The following is a 20,634-nucleotide window of genomic DNA, read 5'->3' as shown; positions in this document are numbered from 1 at the left end:
AAGAACATAAGAAGAGCCTCGCTGGATCAGGCCAAAGGCTCATCTAGTCCAGCTTCCTGTATCTCACAGTGGCCCACCAAATACCCCAGGGAGCACACAAGACAACAGACAAAACCTGCGTCCTGGTGCCCTCCCCTGCATCTGGCTATCAGAGGCAGCCTGCCTCTGAAACCAAGATCTTGCACATACCTACTATGACTTGTAACCCATAATGAACTTCTCCTCCAGAAATTTGTCCAATCCCCCCTTAAAGGCATCCAGGCAAGATGCCATCACTACTTCCTGTGACAAAGAGTTCCACAGACTAATTACACACTGGGTAAAGAAATATTTTTTTTTGTCTGTCCTAACTCTCCCAACACTCAATTTTAGTGGATGTCCTCTGGTTCTGGTGTTATGTGAGAGGGAGAAGAGGGTCTCTCTAAGTCTAAACACTCTGTCTGCATCATTTTGTATGTCTCAATCATGTCCCTCCTCAGGCGCCTCTTTTATAGACTGAAAAGCCCCAAAAGCTGCACATACCCATCCTGGCTTATAACCTGTGATGGACTCCTCCTCCAGAAATTTGCCCAGTTCCTTTTTTGAGGCATCCAGGCCAGATGCCATCTCCACATCCTGTGGCAAGGAGTTCCACCGACTACTTCTCAAACGAGGAGGTTGCACATGCCCATCACGGCTTGTAACCTATGAGGGACTTTTCCTCCAGAAATCTGTCCCGTCCCCTTTTCAAGGCGTTTAGGCCAGATGCCGTCCATTTCTCCAGACGCATCCCTGATGAGCTGCTCAGAGCAGGCACGGGAGGATCACACGGAGCGCCCACGACCTCTCGGGTCCCGGGTCTGCCCCTTCCCCGGGACGTCCCTCCGGTCCACCTTAAGCCGCGGCTCCGCCTTCAGCACCTCCCCTGCAAGCGATCGCCCGCCTCGCCCCGCTGTCGACCTTGCCCTGCGGGAGGCCATGGCCCTGCGGTGGGCTCTGGGCTGCGCTGCGAGGAGCTACTCGCAAGGAGCCGTCAAGGTAGCGCGGGCTGCCTGCGGGAGCCTGCACGGGGACGGCTGCGGAGCCGGGCATCCAATGTGGGCCACAGGAGACGCAGCTGTCCGGGACTGCACCACCTCGGCTGCAGCTGTCTGTCTGAGTGCTGCCCCCGGGGAGGGGAGGGGGATCCCAAGGAGGAACCCTGGGCTGAACCCTGCCCCCAGATAGATTCTTCTGCTACATGCACGGGGGCATTTTGGGGGGAGCGCTCACACGTTCACCTCCCCCCCTGCAACGTGAAGTGGTAGAGTCAAGGAAAAACAGGCTCTGTTGATGCTCCTGCGGGCACAACGGTGCTCGTTGCTCAGTTTGCACCCCTTAGGATATGGGTCAGATCCAGTGTTTGTGTTGCGGGGGACACCCATAAGCACTACTAACTCCAGAGCCCAGGTCAACCAGGCCGGTAGACCTGGGCTCCAGGTTGGCCTCTCTATGGCCAAGGTTTGCTGCGTGGATAGAACTGGGCTCCCGCCTAGACTTGGAGCCCAGGTCTACTGGCTGGGTAGACCTCAGCACCCGCCTGGCCCTGGAGCCCAGGTCTACCAGCTGAATAGACCTGGGCTCCCACCTGGACTTGGAGACCAGGTCTACTGGTTGAGTAGACCTGGGCTCCCATTCCAGCCAATCTCTCCAGCGCCTGCCCAGTGAGCGTTCCCCTCCCCCCCCGTGCCCAATTTGCTCCCCAGCCTGGAGCACACCCTTCCCTTCTGGCAGACAGTTTGGTGGAGGCCCTGCACCCATGGTCCCCCCTTGGATTAGCCCCTGGGCTTGGTAGGACTGTTTAAGACTTGGGAGCCTCCCCCCCCCCATTAATTCATTCAGTTCACTAGGAGCAGAGGACCTTCTTTCTCATTAGAGGCTCCTTTGCACATCCTCCTCCTTTGGGGTTATAAATTATGGATTTTAATTTTTTTTTAATTTATTTAAAATATTTCTATCCTGCCTTTCCTATGCTGGAGCAATGATTGTCTCATTTAATTGTCTCAGCTGCTTTGAGCAATTCTGTTTTGATACTGGAACTGCAGGACATTCATTCATCTTTGAATGAGTGGATGAAGAAATAAATACAGGTGTATGGATACCTTGTTGGTTCCTTTAAGGTACATGAAGACTTGCCCTTCAGTTTATAAAACTGTGAGTGGGAATGTTGTTTTTGTAGATCTCAGCTCTTTTGGGTTGAAATATCTTAGATTTGTATCTTCTTCACCAGCCTTTCCTCACTCCCCCCCTCCCCACCAGTCAGGACTTCACAGATACAGGACAATACCTCCCAGTGTCTGAGGCAGCATTCCAAATGTCACACCTTGGACCTGGTGACAGGTACACTGCCTTTGCCATTCCTCCTCCTCCCACTTTCTGAATTTGAAAAAGGGGAGGGGGTGAAGAAGTGTGAAGGGGAAGAGAGTGGTGGGCTAGAGTGACTCTGCTGCTCTAGCCCACCGCTCTCTTCTTCTATACACTTCCTGTTATGCTCCGGTCCCCTCTTCCTTTTCAAATTCAGGGAGCAAGAGAAGGAATGGATGTGGTCAGTGGGTGGGTGGGCAGAGATGGGCTCCACCTGCCAAACTGTCACTTGATGCAACTTCCTCAGCTGGCCTCATAAGCTGGCTGACCCTACATAGACTTCCCTACAGTGGAAGTCTACTTAGACAAAAGTAGTATTTATAATCTCTTGATAGACAAATTCTGCAGACTGAGAAAGACTATGGGGAGACACTGCAAGGGCTAGATGGAGTAACATAAGAACATAAGAACAGCCCCACTGGATCAGGCCACAGGCCCATCTAGTCCAGCTTCCTGTATCCCACAGCGGCCCACCAAATGCCCCAGGGAGCACACCAGATAACAAGAGACCTCATCCTGGTGCCCTCCCTTGCATCTGGCATTCTGACATAACCCATTTCTAAAATCAGCCTGACAACAGCCTGACAAGGTGACTTCATATGTTATATCTGAGGATCAAATATAGAATCATGGAAAGTTATGGTTGGGAGGGATCTTGGAGGTACTCTAGTCCAACCCCTGGTGTCTACAGCATTCCTGACAGGTAGCTGACCAATCTCTATTTTTCCATGCACAAGTTTGGCTTTCCATGTGCCTTTCTAGCAGTACAGCATCTCTCTGCCTCCCCAAGAGTATTCTGCCTTATCCACCTTTGGACCTTGTCCTCTCCCCGCAGAACTGGCTGACAGAAGACTTCTTTGATACCCTCAGAACAGTGGCAGGGAGTTCAAATGTTTCAACAGCTACAGCTGTTCGTGAGCAACATGGCCACGATGAGTCCATGCACAGGTATGATGGGGCATCGCAAAATCTCTTGTGGCACATTGCCCCAAGTGGAACAGTTGATGAATCTGTGTGATGAATGAAATCCCTGCTGGTTAGCCATGCCTGGCTGTTTCTTGCATTAATGCTGCCATCCTTAAGTTTGGAGAAAGCCAGAAAATGGTCAGAAATGTACTTGGTGAGAAAATAGATGCCAGGCTGGAGAGATTTTTTTTTAAGAGTCGACATCTGTCGAAAGAGGGCCTGCAGCTCCGTGATGTGGACATTTGTCTCACTTTGTAGCTGGTAAACAAATTCTAACGTGACCAGGACAGCCAACTTTATTTTTCATGTGCCTGCTCTGTTCACATATAGAACTGGGTGTGCACAGGTTAGGCGAGCATTACCCCCACACCCCCACATCACTGCAGGCACTTTCCTCTTGTCTGGCTTTCCACTTCAGGCTCTGGCTTTCTGCTGCAGGCACTTTCCACTTCAGGTCTGGCGGCCTGAAGAAGTGAGCTGGACTGAGGAGAAAAATGTATGAAGCTATGAAGAGTGGGGGGTGGGGAGTTGTGTCCACTCCTTGTGTCCAGACACCCCTTTCTAGATTATACTTGGACTACACTTACTCAGTTTTGTGTGTAAATAGGGCACATGCTAGTTTTCTGAAAGTGAAATAGCAGTTTATTTCAAACTAATGTTTCTGCCCTAATGTATTCTCCAATGTGAATCCGCCTGGGTTGGACGGAGACTTATTTCAATCTCCAGTGTCAGATTCAGCACTGGGGAAGTGGTGAGCTTCCTGTCTGGGAATGGGCACTTGCCCTCTTCTAACACCACCATGTTCCATCTTATTTGGGGCCCTGAGTAAGCCAACTGGATCCTGACCCCCCCATCCCCATTCCTTGGCATCCTCATTTCCCTTGAGCTCAGATGGTGGTTGAACATTGTCATCTTGTCTCACCATCTTAGGTGCCACCCACCGGACATTGTGGTCTGGCCTCAGAATGTGGAACAGGTCAGTATGCTGGCAACAGCGTGCTATGACCGAGGTGCTCCCATCATCCCCTTTGGCACAGGCACGGGACTGGAAGGTGGCGTGAATGCCGTGCAGGTATGGTGGTGGCAGACGAGACATGAAGGAGGGTGGACCATGGGGAGAGCAGGATGGAGGAACACTGTTATGGGGGCTGGACCAGAAAAGGGCAATAACCTGCTGAGCGATCAGGGCCAGAACATAACTTGTGTGGCACTCAGGAATCTGTTTCCCATGCTGCATCCGAGCCCTGGAATGCATGGAGCAATAATTGGGACAAGAGTATTCCTGACTCATATCTGAGACCTAAGTGAGCTTAGAGTGTTCAAGTTGGTCCAAGAATTTTGCCTAGTTCCCCTTCCCTGGCAATGTGCCAGCCTCTGCTCCTCCCACTCCCTGGATTGGAAAAGGAAAAGGGGGCGAAGCAGAAGAGGAAAAGCGGAGGAGAGGAGCGTAGTGGGTTAAACATCCCTTTGTTCCAAACCAGAGAGCTGAAGGGGGAGGAGGGGCAAGGAAGTGGGCACTCCCTCCTGAGGTCTGCTGCCTGAGGCAACCGCTTCAGTTGGCCTCATGAAGGGGCCGGCCTTGGCTGAACCTCAGGTTGCTGGGATAATAAAAGGGAAAATACGATGGCAGAAGGATGTCATAGAAATACTTACATAATTAATAAATAAACTCTTTCCATCAAGGATGAATAGCCAGCTCCCATATATTGGGCTGCTAGTTGGAAGCCCTGGCTGCTGAATTTTTTATTTTTTTTTGGGGGGGGTTGTAATTCCTTGGCAGGGAAAGGGCAGCTGCTCTCCTTCCCTGGGGGAGCAAACACAAAGGAGCATTTGCCTGACCCTTCCTAGGTGGTGGAGGTTGTGAGCTCCAGCTCTCCAGCTTTGGCTCAAGGCTGGACATTTGCAAAGCCTTGCCAGTCTTTGGTGAGTGACCACACCAATCAGTGGATAAACTGAACCCGGGCAGAGGTGAGGAGAGGAGTTTCTCTGGCTGGGGTGATGTGGAGCTGCTCTCTTCCTGTGCCAGCCTCTGACCCTCCCCCCCTTTTCATTAACTCTGCATTTGCCTCCTTCTGTGGTACAGGGTGGTGTGTGTTTTGACCTGACCCAAATGAATCAAATCTCTGAGCTGAACACAGAAGACTTCACTGTCACTGTTGAGCCAGGGGTGACCCGGAAGGCCCTGAACAGCTTCCTGCGGGACACTGGACTCTGGTTTCCTGTAGGTATGGCTGGCTTGAAGGGGTGCCACGTCCCGTGCAAGACCCCTGCCTGGACCCCTGGAGGGCTGCTGCAGTAGTGGAGCAGAGACAACGCTGAGCTAGCTGGACCAGTGGTGGAATTCACTCTGAGGCACCTTCCTGTGTTTCCAACATTGGGTCACGATGGAAGGGAGCTCGCGTCCTGGGAAGGGAAAACACGTACAGTTTGGCCATGGGAGTGGGAAGGCATAGTGGCTATCCCTGTTCTGATATCACAAAATAGGAAGGATGGAGAATGAGCGAGAACCCAAAGAGCAAGGGAGAGATACGCACCCACAAGACGCACCTGGTCCCTGCAATGTGCATGTGATGGTCTTGATCTTTTGTCTGCTCCTCTTCTTGACTGTTTGCACTGCTATGACAAATGTGGAACTCTGGGGGCTTGCCACAGCATGGCACAGATGCTGTGCAATAAACCCACAAAACAGGGGTGGTGAGATAGGAGTCTCTTTATGTCCACACATAACGAGGGGAAGCTGCTACCTGTAGCACGCAGATTTAAGACCTAGCACAATTGCACACCTAGGGAATGGTCTGGGAGCACCAGAGGATGTATTGATTCATTTATTTTAACAAATGGAGATCCTATCCTTGAAAAAAGAAAACAAACAAACCTTTTTCTAGAATGACTACACATAGAAAGTTAAGCCAGTAAGCACTCTCTCTCTCTCTCTCTCTCTCTCTCTGGAGAGGCACTCCCTCTGGAGAGGGAGAGAGAGAGATGATTTAAAACCAATAGGTAAATGAAAGTAGCAGATAAGCAACAAAACAAGATTCAGGAGGGGCCGAAATATAATTAAGCAGAAAATGATAAAGCGTTTCATCTGGTATGGAAATGATGAAGTCAGCATCAGATGAATCTCACTGGGGAGCAACAGTGCTGTATTATTGTATAAGCCTGGAAAGAGAGCAGTTCATTTTTGTCAGTATTGCTGGTGGGTTGCTGTCCATAGTGGTAAGTCATTCCCCCAAACTGAGGTTGCAGCCTGTTGGTTCTTGGCCCATCCCTGCAAAACTAGAAGCTTGAAGTTCCTCCTGGCTCAAATCCTGTTGGCCCTAGCTGTGCTTGGAAGATTTCTGCTGCCTCCCTGGGTGGAAGGGAACGGGGATGGCTTCTCTTGCTGCCTCTACTAGCTGTGCCTTTCCCTCCTCAGACCCTGGGGCCGATGCATCTCTCTGTGGAATGGCAGCCACTGGTGCCTCTGGCACCAATGCCGTGCGCTACGGCACCATGTGCCAGAACGTTCTCAACCTACAAGTGGTGTTGCCCGATGGGAGGGTTCTTCACACAGCTGGGCAAGGCCGGAGGCCCAGGTACTCTGCAAAATTCTCCTGCTGTCATGCAGTTTTCCCTTGGTACACAGTACCCTTTGGTAGGAATCCTTTCTGTAAAGGTCTACAGCTGGTACCAGTTCAGGAAACTGGAATACATCAAACTAGTTTGTATAATTTATTCTGCCACAGGGACCATTTTACTCAACTTACTCAAGGTTGGCTAGTAGTGACTGAAGCTAGTAATGACTGAACCACCTCCCCTGCTCACTTCCTGGCTAAACACAGTGGAAGAGTGGAGGAGAGCAGTGTGGTTGGCTAGATCGGGGATGTAGCCAACAGGGAGCAGTAGAGGGGGGAGTGGCATGCCAGGCTTTTTCAACAGCAGGAGCGTTGCCTTTGAGGCTTTTTTCACAGGACCTCAGCTGAGAAGAAGCATCAGGCCCACCAGGAGTCCAGCTGAGAAATTTACCCCAGGGCCTGTGCTAATGTCTAGGCCAGTGGTCTCCAAACGGTGCCCGCTGCATCATGAAAAAGCCGTCCAGGCATGGTGTTTTCTTTGTGGCTGATAGTCCCACAGCCTCATGCCAGGCAACTGCTGTCCCCGAGAAATCAGGGCACAGAGGCACCTGGGGTGACAGGCATAGGAAGTGGCTGCCTGGTGCGAGGCTGTGGGATGATCAGGTGCAAAGGAAAACTGCTGTGGTGCAGAACAGAAAGCGCCACACCCAGCTGGCTTTTTCGTGATGCTGGATCCGGCCCATGGGCCACGGTTTCAAAGCCCCTGGTCTATCCAGACCATTATAAATTTTAAAGTAGAAATCAGTGACAGCAGAAGAAGCCACTCTGATGAAGTAATTGCAAGGGTGTTGGTTTCTTTTTTGGTCTTATAGATTTGTTGGGGCTTAGCTGTAGGTGTGTGTGTGTGTGTGTGATAAGCTCCTGCACTTCACTGCACCTTTGGGCTAGATTTTTGCAGGACTGTTCATAACCCTACCAGAGATTTGTAGTGCATGGGCAGGAGTAGGAGCAGCGTGTGTATCAATGGGAGTTTCCACATATAGGGCCCAAACTAGATGTGAAGGATGTAGGTATGTTCAAGGTGAGCTGCTCATGTTTGAGCAAGTGGAAGGCAGACCATTGTGGATTGCATTAGTGGCATTTGGCACTAGAACATCTTGGGCTAGCTCTGGCCAGAACAGCTCAAAGTAGAACCTCTAGGTTCAGAGGAACTAAAGCCTGGGGAAGGGGGTAAATGACAGGGAAGGGCTATTCCCCCAATGCCCTGCTTATGGGCTTCCTGGAAACATCCAGTTGGGTCACTGTGGAAAGTGGGAGATTGCTTTATAGACTTGCTGTGTTTCAATTCAGCAGGGCTCTTCTTTCTGTTGCCCCTGAAACCAACCTGTCACTCTTCCCTTCCAGGAAGAGCGCTGCTGGGTACCATCTCACAGGGCTCTTCGTGGGCTCGGAGGGGACATTGGGTCTCATCACTCAGGCCACCTTGCGCCTGCATGGCATCCCTGAAGCCACCGTGGCAGCCGTCTGTGCGTTTCCCACTATGCAAGCAGCTGTGGACAGCACCATACAAGTTCTGCAAGCTGGGATCCCCGTTGCTCGCATTGGTGAGTGAGTGACCTTGTGCGCCCCTCTGGTGGCACTGCAGCGGTGCCACCAGAGAAGAAGGGGAACCAACCTGTCACACAGAAGGTTCCAGGTTCATTTCTAACAGCATCCCCAGGTAGGGCCTTGGAGAAGCCAGCACTAGCCAATGTAGACTGTGCTGATATAGATGGATCAAGGGTCTGACTCTCTTTCTGATGCTCCTAAATGGGGAGCTGGACAAAATCCTTGATCAGCAGGTTAAAACCCAGGATGCTTTGTTTTGGTCTGCAGTACCAGAGCTGAGCTGAAGTTTGGTGCTCCAAATAATGGAAGTGGGCATAGGAATTCTGGCCAAACAACAAAAAAAGGCTACCTGGTGGAGCCTGCAAGATAAAAAGACATTATGCAAGAATTCTTCATTGTTTGGAGTTTCTCAGCAGAGTTTCACCACAGGCTGAGAAAAATGGAGGCCTCCATGGAGGCTGAATTTTCATGATGTCATCAAATAGTCACTGTAAGTACAAGGAACAGCAGTTACCAGGATTGTTTAAATGTTTAAAACACTGCTGCAATTAATAGCTTCGAGTTAATAGCTTGTGCACAAAATATCTTTTTCCATTCAATTTAAACCCCAAGAATAATAATAATATCTATTCCATTATTCATAGTGTAATTAACTATGATTGACATAAGCACATAGCCAGATAAAATCTGATAACAAGTGCTAACAATGCCAAAGCATGATAAAAAGGTGCTGTTATGGGCATCTGGTAATCTTCCCATTTCAATACATTCTCTCTTCTTCAGCTATCTCCTCCTCATTGAAAATCATCCAATTAAAAAGCTAGCAGTCACCCAGATATAAACTGTGATATAAACTATATATAAACTATAATACTGTGAATGTCACCTGAACAGATTGGGCCTCTCTGGTGAAAGAAGAGTTCATCTCTTCTTTCACCAGAGAGGCCCAATCTGTTCAGGTGACATTCACAGTAAATCAAAAAGGCAAAGGAAGCCTTGATAATTTTCTTTCAAACCACTTGGGATTCTGGTGTGACTCTGACATTCTTCTAAGGCTTCTGAATCTGATAATAACAGTGGCATGGTTCTTTTCATTCATGGCTGGTCCAAGACCTCCTGGTGTCTGAGGAGGTGTGTGAAATGCTGCCCCCCCTTACCTGGTGATGTGCCAGCCTCCATTCTTCTCCCTCCTTGAACTGAAGCAGGAAGAGGGGAAAGAGCAGAAAAGGAAGTTTGGAGGAGAATGGTGTAGTAGATCATCTCCACTCTCCTCTCCACTCTTATGTTTTTGTCCTCTCCTCTCTGGAAGAGGAGCAGCAGCAGCAAATAGGCAGTCAGAGTTGGAGGCTGCCTGTCAATTGCCACCTGAGGCAACCTCCTTAGTTTGCCTCAAGGATGGGCCGGACCTGCCTTCATCCATATGTTAACCATTTCCAGAGTCAGTGCTTTAATATTCCTGAAACAAATATGTGGGTTAGTTCTACAGATAAGCACTGGGAGGGGGTGTTCTCTGTAACACTTGTAGATCCAAGTCTCTAGCTAAGTCAACCAAAAGAACCAGCAGCAAATCCTAGCTCAATCAAGTCTTGTTGATTTTTTTCCACAACAGCCAAACTGACTCCTTGTATGCATCACCTTGTCTATAAAGCTCTGTAAAGGAATATTTATTTAATTCCAAAGAAAAGACAATATATGGAAAACCTCTGGATATACTCGTTATGCTCTGAGCTGTTACTCTTTGGTCATAGAGGCAAGTCTTGTACAGCCAGGTTGTATGGATCTGATCCCCGACTGTATGTAGCAGCAACAGAGATTTAAATTGCAATTGAGGCCATGAGGGAGAACAGCTTGAAGCCTAAAAATCCATTCTGCTTTCTTGCACAACAGTAAGCTATCATAGGCTTTCCAGCTATGCTGGTGCATCCATAACCTGTTAATAACAAGCATTGAAAATCCATGTGGCTGTGTCCCTGATTTAGGAAGGGGGTCCCCCAAAGGTGCTTCCATGACCCTATTTTGGATTGATGCTCTGCAATATACATGGTAACAGTACTTGTAGTCTTGCCTTCAGTAGATCACATGGTAGATCACACAGGCACACAATAGCATTAAAGACCCAATTGGAACCTCAGTTTGAAAAATGATGCAATTTAAACATGTACTGGTAATATTCCTTAGGGTGTCATAAATATACACTAAAGGACAGGATATACACTTCCCACAATTGAAATGGCTTGTAAGAGAAACTTTATTCCCAGATTTTGCAGCTACATGTTTTAAACGCTTGCAATCTTTTTAATGGAATACTCACAAACATTCTATCTTCTGGTGGGAGAAAAGGTCAAGCAAAGTATGTTGACTATCAAAGCAGGTGCTGTGTAAGGGCACCTGATGCAGGAGGGTAGTTTGCCTCTAGGACAGTGTGGCATAACCTCAGACAACCTAAATGCATTATATCCTATCTATATACTGATATATTGATACAGATAAGGTATATAGATTTGTTATAATAGGTTGTATTAGAGCCAGGATGGGGTAGTGGTTTGGGGTTGGATTTGGACCTGGAAGATTCAGGTTCAAATCCCCACTTGACCATGAAGCTTCCTGGGTAACCTTGGGCAGTCACTATCTCTCAGCTTCATCTACCTCTCAGGGTTGCTGTGAAAACTAGGGAAGGAACCATGTATACCACCCTGAGCTCTTTGGAGGAAGGGTGGCATAAAATCTGGAAAATATCTTCTCCAAATAGTTGCTTTGTCCACAAGATCAACCAACAATTAGGGAACGTTGTCCTACTTTGTGCTTTTTAAAAACTTTGGGTATCTCTTAGGACTGAGGAGAAGTTTTGTTTAAAGCTGGGGTGCCCAAACCCCAGCCCTAGGGCCACTTGCAGCCCTCGAGGACTCCCAATCCAGCCCTCAGGGAGCCCCCAGTCTCCAAGGAGCCTCTGGCCCTCCAGAGACTTGCTGGACCCCATGCTGGCCTGATGCAACTGCTCTCAGTGTGACGGCCAACTGTTCAACCTCTAACGTGAGCTTTGGGATGAGGGCTCCTTCCACTGCTTGCTGTTTCACAACTGTGATGCAGCAGTGGCAGCAAAAGAAAGGCTGGCTTTGCTTTGTGCAAGGCCTTTTATAGGCCTTGAACTATTGCAAGACCTTCATTCATTCATTCAAGTTCCATCTCTAATATAGTCATTTATGTAAATTTATTCAATTTTGAAATGTAAATTAATTCTTTTTCTCCCAGCCCTTGACACAGAGAGATTATGTGGCCCTCCTGCCAAAAAATTTGGACACCCCTGGTTTAAAGTCTTGCTTCTAGTAGTATTTGGTCAATCAGTTGTTTTTGCTTGCTCTGTGCTTTAAGTCCTGCTACCACGATGCCATGCCAGTGGTGACTCCCTGTCCCTCCTTTACCCCAGAGTTCCTAGATGACGTTATGATGGGCGCCTGCAATCGCTACAGTGGGCTGACTTATGCAGAGCTGCCCACCCTCTTCCTGGAGTTTCATGGCAGTGAGCACAGCGTGAAGGAGCAGGTACAAGCCGCCGGTAGGTCCTTGCTAACGGAACCAGCCAAGCGGCCAAGGCAAGGCCAGGAGAGCTGCTGAAACACCACAAACATGGGAAGCAGCATGGACCCCTCCACCTGTGACACCTCCCCCACCCAGCAGCAGCAGGTTTTTGACTGAGAGGCTTCTTCTGCAGGAGAGATTGTCCAGGAGAATGGTGGTGCTGACTTTGTGTGGGCACGGGAATCGGAGGCCAGGAACCAGCTGTGGACAGCTCGGCACAACGCCTGGTATGCTGCGCTAGCTCTTCGCCCTGGCCAGAAGGTGAGGGGAAGTTGGAAGGGGAGAAGGCAGCGGTGGTGGGTGGCTTGTCTCACTTACTGGAGTGACCTGGAGCTCTCTGCACTGTGCTTCCTTTCACCCTGTCCTCACTCCCACCAAACACTGTGTCCTGGATTGCACAGGCACAAGGGATCATTTGGTCTTACAACTGAGAGATTGTCTAGATAGCCTTTTGGGTCCCTCTCCCACTTTTGCTTGGCCATCTTGTAAATCCTTTTAGTTCAAGGTGCCTCCTTGTAAAGAACCAGCTGCTACCTCCTTTCCTTGGGCAAAGACAAGCTGTGCCTCTATTGTAGAGAAGCACTGAGACATGGTGGGGAGGACTATGCCCCTGCCCCCTCACACCAGATCCCCACCTTCTTTTCTTCTGCTCATCCCACCTCCAGGGCTATTCCACTGATGTGTGTGTCCCCATCTCCCACCTCCCTGCGGTGCTGTTGGAAACAAAGGAAGATCTCTTGGCATCCAAACTCACAGGTGGGTTGAAACCATTAGAGGTTTGTGAAGATGCCAGCCTCACTCCTCCTCAGGAGCAGAGGGGGGGGGGCAATGAGAACAGCTAGGTCTGTTGTCTGCTGGGTGGGAGGGGCCCCAGAGCTTATGCCCCAGCCCCCAAAATGGATAGGCAGGTATCAGTTGCTCAAAGGGGGCAGGTTGACCTAAGTAATTTGGCAGGTGGTGTTGTATAGTGATGGGTGCGATTTGGGGTCGGGAGCTCCAGCTTCAAATCCTTCATCACCCCAAAACTCACTGCAGGGGATGAGAACAACTACTTTAGGCTACATGTCACTCTCCCACACACTACCACACAGGAATGTTGTGAGAAGATAGAAGGGAGAGAGCCCCATGTGCCCCTCCTTACTTGGAGGAGGGGGTCGAGCATCGGTGCAAGAAATGAATTCTTGCATAACATAATGATGTTTTGAGCTTCATGCTTCATAACTGCAACATAGGGGACTCATAATTAGTTTTAATTAGAAAGATGCCGTAGGCTCCCAGAGCAGCTTACATGACTTAAAACAAACAGAAAAACCATACCATTTCCACAAGTCAGCTTAGTGACAGCATAAAAACAGGGTCACAACATCGAAGTCTGAAGGATGTGGGCTTGTTGGATGGGGGTCCACCCAGGCGAGAGCTGTGGCAATATGGAGTTGTGCAGTGCCTCTGTATTTTCTAGGTTCTGTGTGCAAGTTGCATGTGCCTGCCAGAAACCTTGAGAGAGCCAATACCCGTCAGGGCCAGCAATGCTGCGTTAGAAGGCATAAGGGCTGACCCAGTACAAGGCAGCTTGCGATGTTCAGGTGTCAATGCTCCTTCTGGACGTGTTCCCTGTCTGAGAGCCCTGCTGCTGTCTGGGGCTGTCTTTTGCCCCGCCAGCCTTTTTCGTGAAGGGTCTCCGAGCCCTAGCTAGGGCAGGAGGAAAGAAGCAGTGAGCCCCACACTGGATACAGGGTGCTGAGGAGCGCTACAAAGACCCCATTTCCTGCACAACAGGCAAGGCCAGTCTGGGACGGTGAAGCAGCTACTGCCCTTGAAGACACCTTAGGGTGCAATCCTAACCCACATTCCAGCACCAACATAAGGGCAATGCAGCTCTGAGGTAAGGGAACAAATATTCCTTTGAGGAGGCCTCCATGAGTGCCACCCAACTGCAGGATGCAGCACATGTCCCATTGGCACAGCTATGCCAGTGCTGGAAAGTTGGTTAGGATTTACGCCTTAGGGTCTCTTCACTATTCAGCCAGAGGGAGGCACCATCCTGACACTCCACTCACAGAGATGAAATCTTTGACCATTATTTGACCACAGGGTTCCGGGCCTTTATCATTCTGTGTCCCCAGGCCCAATCGTTGGCCATGTTGGAGATGGGAACTTCCACTGTCTCCTGATTTTTGATCCTGAAGATGCTGATGAGCACCGAGGAGTGATGGAGTTTGCTGAACGGCTCGGCAGGCAAGATCTGCTTCTGCCTCGGGGGGCCTGCAGAGGGTGGGGGGTGGGTAGAGGATGGAGCTGGCCAGCATCCTCCCACTTTGCCCCCCAAAATAGAATATGGCCTGATCCTCCATTCCAAGGGATGAGTACTGTTAGAGGAAGGAGAAAAAAGGCAACCATTTCTACAAGAAACTTCTACAAGGTGCTTCCTTATCCTGAAACTGCAGTCTTGGAAGGTGGTAGAAGGCACAGGTGGTCTCATCAGAACTAAAGTCATTCTTACCTTTCAAGGGAAGGACTGTAGCTGTGTAGTAGAGCCCTTACTTTGCATGTAGAAGTTCGCAGGTTTGGTCCTCCAGAGAGACACATCTGCTCATACCCTGAAGATCTACTGCCTGCATTGCAGACAGTCCTGAGCTTCATGGACTAACACTGACATATAGCAAGGGAGCCAAAGTGTGTCTTTTGCAGGCAACAGCTCAGTGGCATGTCTAAAGATTGGCAGTCTGACCAATACCTCTTTGCACTGCTAGGCGAATTCCTGACTTAGGAAACACTTCTAGGAGATGCTGCAATGGTTTAACAAGAGGGCCAGAAAATCCATAGGCGGATGCTAGGTCAGAGGAGGCATGGCCCATAAGTGGAAATTCCCCATTTGGAAAGTGAGTGCCTCTGAGGAACAGTCACCAATAGTGAAGGACAGATGAAAAAGTCACAGCTGTCACAGACCTGCTGCTGTAGATGGGCTGCTCTAGCACTTATTCTCCTTCTTTCCCCTGTCTAGGCGTGCGCTGGCCAGGAATGGCACCTGCACAGGTGAACACGGTGTGGGCCTGGGCAAGCGGCACTTTTTGCAAGAGGAATTGGGTGAGGTTGCACTCTCCACCATGCACCAGATCAAGGCAGCCCTGGATCCTAAGAACCTCATGAACCCTGGAAAGGTCTTGTGACTCCATGCTGGAACAGCCCACAAAACCCAACCCTCAGTCTCTCCAGCAGAAATGTCAAGTGTTGTGTCCAATAGTGCCTGATGGTGGTGCAGGTGAGATGGTGCTCACCTGCACCAGCACAATTAAGCCAGTTCAACGGTCCCCTCTCCCAAGGAATGCTGGATATCATCCTTCTCCTAGGAAAGCCAGTCTTCTAGAGTCAGTCTAAAAAGCCAGTCTTCAAACTCACTGCTTCCCCCATTGTGTGCCCTTGAGGGAAGCCTTGGCCAATTTTAAAATGATGACCTTTAGTAGGTGACCTGAGGTCAAAGCTGCCAATTCTGTTAATTTGCCTTGCAAATTATGGAAGCTACAGTAATAGCACAACCTTATGCACGTTTACTCAGAAGTCCTATTGTGTTCAATAGGGCTTACTCCGAGGAAAATGGGTATAGGATTGCAGCCTAAATCTTGCTTCCACTCTCCCTCAAATGCATGAAGTATGATGCTTATATTTTAGAAGTACATGAATAATACGTACCTTGACTAGGATGGCAAGAGAGGTTGCCTGCCCTCCCCACAGGAAAGCTCATGCATTTCCTCCATTCCAGCCCAATAGGGGGCACTGTAGCTACATGAACAGACAAGACAAAAACCATCACTCTTCATCTCAAGTGTCCTCAACTTGGCCCCCTCTGATCAAGTCTTCTTGGGGAAGGAAAAGATTCATTCTCTATGTATTGGATGGAAAAATGCATCTAATATATATGACTCTGGCATGGGGGTAGATTCACCCAAGCAACATAATTTATGAGGATGGTGTGCGGGCCAGAAAACGTTGGGTTCCCAGAAACTGAAAGCATCACACACAACCTTCCATGAATGCACTTGATGCAGATTGCAGGGAGTCCAAGGGGGCAGCAGATTTGGGGTGCAAAATCTATTGCTGCTGCCGCCTCCCTCCAGCCTGCTGCCATTGAAATCACAATTCTCTGCTTCCCACTCATGCAGCAGATGCTTCCCTCCTTACTGCGCTCCTCACATGCTTCCATGACACCTGAAAGTGCATGTCAGTCTACTGGTTTCTTTTACAGGAACAGTACATTTGTGCTGTTCCTGTAAAAACGAGTGCGGTAGTCCTGCAGTTCCAGGTTTCATGGCAGCGTATGAGGAGCATGGTAAAGGCTAGGATTGTTTTTTTGGAGCACAGAGGCAGTGGACCCAGCATGGCATCAAGTGGCATTCCGAGCTGCACTACCCCTGCCCGCTATTCAGATCAACAGAAAGCAGGAATGGAGTTATGACTTGCTCCCCATCTTCTGCTTATAAGGGAAAGCCCACAGGGAACAGCAAAGAGTGAACATCCAGATCCCAAAGAGTATCCATGGAACATATGTGGAATGAACCCAAAGGAATAGCCATGTGTGCGCACACAGACCCCAAAGAAAAACACAGGCCTGGATCATTCTGCAAACCACCTTTCAACATTTTCTCATGGACACAAGATGTGCTTTCCTGCCATTTGCCCCGTATAACCTGGCTCTAAGCATGCAGTGAACGTTTCCCTTGCTTCTTTAACCCCCACTTCTCTTGTCCTGGAGATTTTTAATAATTACAAGATTCCTTCTGTCTCCTTCAGTTTGTTCTTGGACAGTTATTCCCAACAGTCTTGTGTATCTGGGCCATCTTGCGCTCATTCAGTGTTCCAATACTTAACATTTATGTAGCACTTTGAGTATGAAAAGTGCTTGACAAGCTGCAATGACCTTGTAATACATCAAGATAAGGTCAGTATTATCCCCATATTGCAGATGGAGAAGACTGAGGCTAAGAGGATGTGGCCTGCATAAGGCCACTGTGTAAATTCATGCCAGAAGCAAGATTTGAACCAGGAAAACCCCAGTACACAGCTCTGTCTGTGCATCAGAGCTTCCACAGTTCAAATCTCACCACATGCACATACAAAAGCGCTAACAGCAAAAGTCACACTCACCCACTCAGCTACTCTTTATATAGGAGCAAGAGTTGCCAACACGCCACGTGCCACTTTTTATATACAGAATCTTGAATGTGCCACTCATTGCACCCCTCTCCGCCTTGGTTAGTTTTGCCAGCCCACATGACCTGCCAAGCCTCTGCTTGACTTTGCCTCGCCCTGGACCTTGTTGCTCCCTTTCTGGGCTCTGTGCTGTGTGTTTGCAGCTGTGGAGCCCTGTGTTGGCTGGTGTGGTGACTTGAAAGTGTCACTTAAGAAGTGTCCGCATGTCACTTGTGGCACACATGCTGTAAGTTGGCCACCCCTACCTTAGAGCAAATTCAGCATCTGCAGGATGGAACAAGAGGATCTCAGGAGTAACGCTTTGAACTGCTGCAAGACACTCTCCAAGACATGGCAGCAACACACCAAACATAGGGCAGGTACAGGAAACTCTCTTTAGGGCAAGGGCAGACCCACACCCAACTTACCTTGCTGTAAATAAGGTCAAGTAACATAGTCCCTGGACTAGGGATTCTCCCACTGTGGACATCAAACACAGCCTGCTGTAGATAAAAGCCCATGCATAACATACCAGACATCAACAAGACATGTTCCAATCAATTTGTTACAAACACATTCGTTAATGCACTGCTTAGGAACAGAGGTTCATGGTCATTGCCTTCCCTATCTTTCCAATCAAGGTTCCCCAACACTGGGGAATGGTGGGGAAACTTCTTCCTATCAAATCCATTAAGAGCTTTTGCAGTCCACAGCTTGACAAGACTGATGGATCCTGTATCTAACACTCTTTACACTCCACAGTGTACACACATACACATTGGACTATGCCGAATCAAGAGCAGGTTTTGACTTCACTACAACTACCTCTCCAAATGCAGCACTTCCCCCACCCCACAGATGGAAATGGCTGCCATTCACTAATACACTAATGTGTAAATACACATTAGTATTTACTAATACACTTTGGGAGACACTTCCAAACATCCTTCCAGGCAAACAGCACTCAATCACCTTCTGATGCTCCTGCATCCAGAGGAGGAAAAAGGTTTGTGCATCACAAACTACAGTCTCTTTCTTCAGTCCTAAAGAAGCTACCGGGAACTCAATGGGAATCAAGTCTAAACCAGTCGGCAAAGCCCTGTTCTTTCAGCATTGTCTCATCACAGGTACAGCATGATGGCCCCATTCCCATAGAACATGACTTTTACAACAGGACTTTGAGAAAGATGCTCAATTAGCCTGTTCCTGTAGGTTCTGGGAAATACCACAATCAGAACTTTGAAAAATAAAATCCGCTGCAAAACTCCTAGCACTTTTGAATTACTGAATTTTGGTATCATTTCTGGGGGATATGCAGAGCTGTGTTTTCCAACTTCTGGTTTGAAGACCTAAGGGGGGGCAATTACTTTAGTCATAAGCCTCCTTCTCCCCCCTCATAACCCGCAATAGAAAATGCTGCCACGCAAACCTCTATGATTATACACAGCACTTCATAACTGAAGCCCTTGAGAATATTTCTTCTCCAAGCAACCCCCTGACGTTGGCCAGCCCTCAGATTCCCTACCTCATGGTAACATTTCTAGATTAAAAATAAGATACACAAGCTTACTCAGGACTGATCAGTGTCCGAGTTAGTGGGCCAAACTCTGCGCACTGATGCGACAGCCCCTGCTCCTCCCATTTCCTGGAATAAAAAAGGGGCAGAGAAGGGGCCTCTGATATCTTGCCCACCACTCTCTTTTCCTCCACACTTATTCTACTCTTTCCCTCTCTTCCCAGTCCAGGGAGGGGAAGGAGTAGCAGCCGCTAGCGCCCACCAGCGCCCTGTTGCCTGAGGCAAGCGCCTCAGTCTGCCTCATAGATGGGTCACTTGGCCAAGCAGATGCCCATCCACACTCCATCTCCCAAGCCCTTGGACAACCAAAGAGACAGTCGAAATAAAATAACAGTGACTATTTTATTGAACATTTTTAATACCATATCAAAACACCTTGACTAATAGGGGAAGCATTCCTTCCCAAGCTTTGAAGTTTGTTTTTGAAATTTTTAAAGTTGTTTTTTTTACTATATAAATACAGATACCTTTCCCACTGGGTAGAGTCAACCAGCAGGGCCTTGTTTCTCATGGCCGAGACGGTCTCCATTTTCGTGCTCAAATGTGGATTGGGAGGGGAGGGTGTGTCTGTGTGTGTGTGTCTGTGTGTGGTGTGTGTCTGTGTTGCTTTAAGAAAAAATGGCCATTTGTTTTCTACACAGGGCTGAGAAAGGTTCAGGCATCTTTGCAGGACACTTGAGAATGGCAACAGCCCTTCAAAATGCCCCCAAGGCCCTCCCCTAGCAGTGGGGAGTTCAAAACCAAGACTTACTAAGAGGGAGGAAAAACCAGGAGACTTTTGGCAATGAGGTGTGGTGTCCCCAGGCAAGGTGGGGTGGGGACAGAGGAAAGAAGAGAAGCATCTTGAGATATTTGGCGACTCAGTTGCCGAGCGGCCCTACTAGACAGGCCGAGAGGACGCAGTCTTGTAAACATCACCAGGAACACACATCAGTTGACACGAAAATGGCTGTTTTGTAAACACTTGAAAAGACAAACCTACAACGCCTTCAAAAACGCGACAGAAAATGTCCTTTCCTCCTTGGGATGCGGGTGGGGTAGGCCAGGGTGGTGGTGTCCTCTTCCAAGGGCAGGATGAGGAGAAAAAAAGAAGAAAAATAATTTCACTTTCTCAGTGCAAAAAAGTGTGAGCTGCACGTGGTGGCAGGGCTGAGTCCTTGTCCGACAGCGGTGACGCTCTCGTGCTCCTTGGCTAGTGGCCACGTCGGGACCTAACATCATGGCGCCGCTGGGAGAGGACTGCCAGCTCTCGCATGTGGCGCTCCGCTCTCCCCAGGTGAGCAGACGCAGAGGCATGGCCCCCCAAAGGCTGCAGCTTCTCTTGGGGGCTTTGCCTGCTTCTTGTTGTCAAGAAGCAACATGACCCGCCCCGCCCCCATCATCCAGGTGGGTTCCAGGGCTGGTTTGGAGAAGGCCGAGTGGGTGGGAGAAGGATGGATGGTGGGGTAACCTAAAAAGAAAAAAAAAGCAATGTCAGAATCTCGTGCAAACAGGCAAAAAGTGGCCTAAGGGACAGAGAAGTAAAGTTGACCTGTTTCCCCCCCCCCCCCCGCCCCAAGTTGGTTGATAAAACACTTGCACGGCAAGCAAAACTTCCACCGCTGATTCCTCTGATCAGGAACAGGCTTTCCATGGCCACAATTACTCAAGACCAAGTCATCTCACTTTTATTCCCTTGTCAAGCTGCCTTTCACAAAGGCTGAAAGAAGGAGGTGTCAGAGGATTTATGGAGGAAAAGTTCATCACAAGTGACAGGTCACAATGACTGTAGGCAACCTCCAGGTTTCA

General features: G+C 49.0%; 2 protein-coding genes across 2 annotated transcripts in view; one reads left to right on the top strand and one right to left on the bottom strand.

Moving 5' to 3' along the window:
- The first annotated feature begins 914 nt into the window (after positions 1-914).
- Positions 915-18,540, top strand: LDHD (lactate dehydrogenase D). Its single transcript, XM_066637286.1, has 11 exons — positions 915-1,017; positions 3,218-3,330; positions 4,279-4,420; positions 5,432-5,573; positions 6,764-6,923; positions 8,307-8,506; positions 11,935-12,063; positions 12,220-12,347; positions 12,752-12,842; positions 14,210-14,321; positions 15,088-18,540. The coding sequence occupies exons 1-11, from the start codon at positions 958-960 to the stop codon at positions 15,251-15,253; spliced, it is 1,443 nt and encodes a 480-aa protein (XP_066493383.1). The 5' UTR covers positions 915-957; the 3' UTR covers positions 15,254-18,540.
- A 629-nt stretch (positions 18,541-19,169) lies between these two features.
- Positions 19,170-20,634, bottom strand: part of ZNRF1 (zinc and ring finger 1) — a 38,300-nt gene continuing 36,835 nt past the window's right edge. The window contains exon 5 of the mRNA XM_066637181.1: positions 19,170-20,296. The gene's annotated coding sequence lies outside the window, so the exon portion shown is untranslated. The remainder of the gene's footprint in view (positions 20,297-20,634) is intronic.

The sequence above is a fragment of the Tiliqua scincoides genome, chromosome 9, assembly GCF_035046505.1.
Source record: "Tiliqua scincoides isolate rTilSci1 chromosome 9, rTilSci1.hap2, whole genome shotgun sequence".
In the NCBI taxonomy this organism is placed as follows: Eukaryota; Metazoa; Chordata; class Lepidosauria; order Squamata; family Scincidae; genus Tiliqua; species Tiliqua scincoides.
The sequence above is the reverse complement of the archived record's forward strand: the minus strand, read 5'-3'. Positions and strand labels throughout refer to the sequence as shown.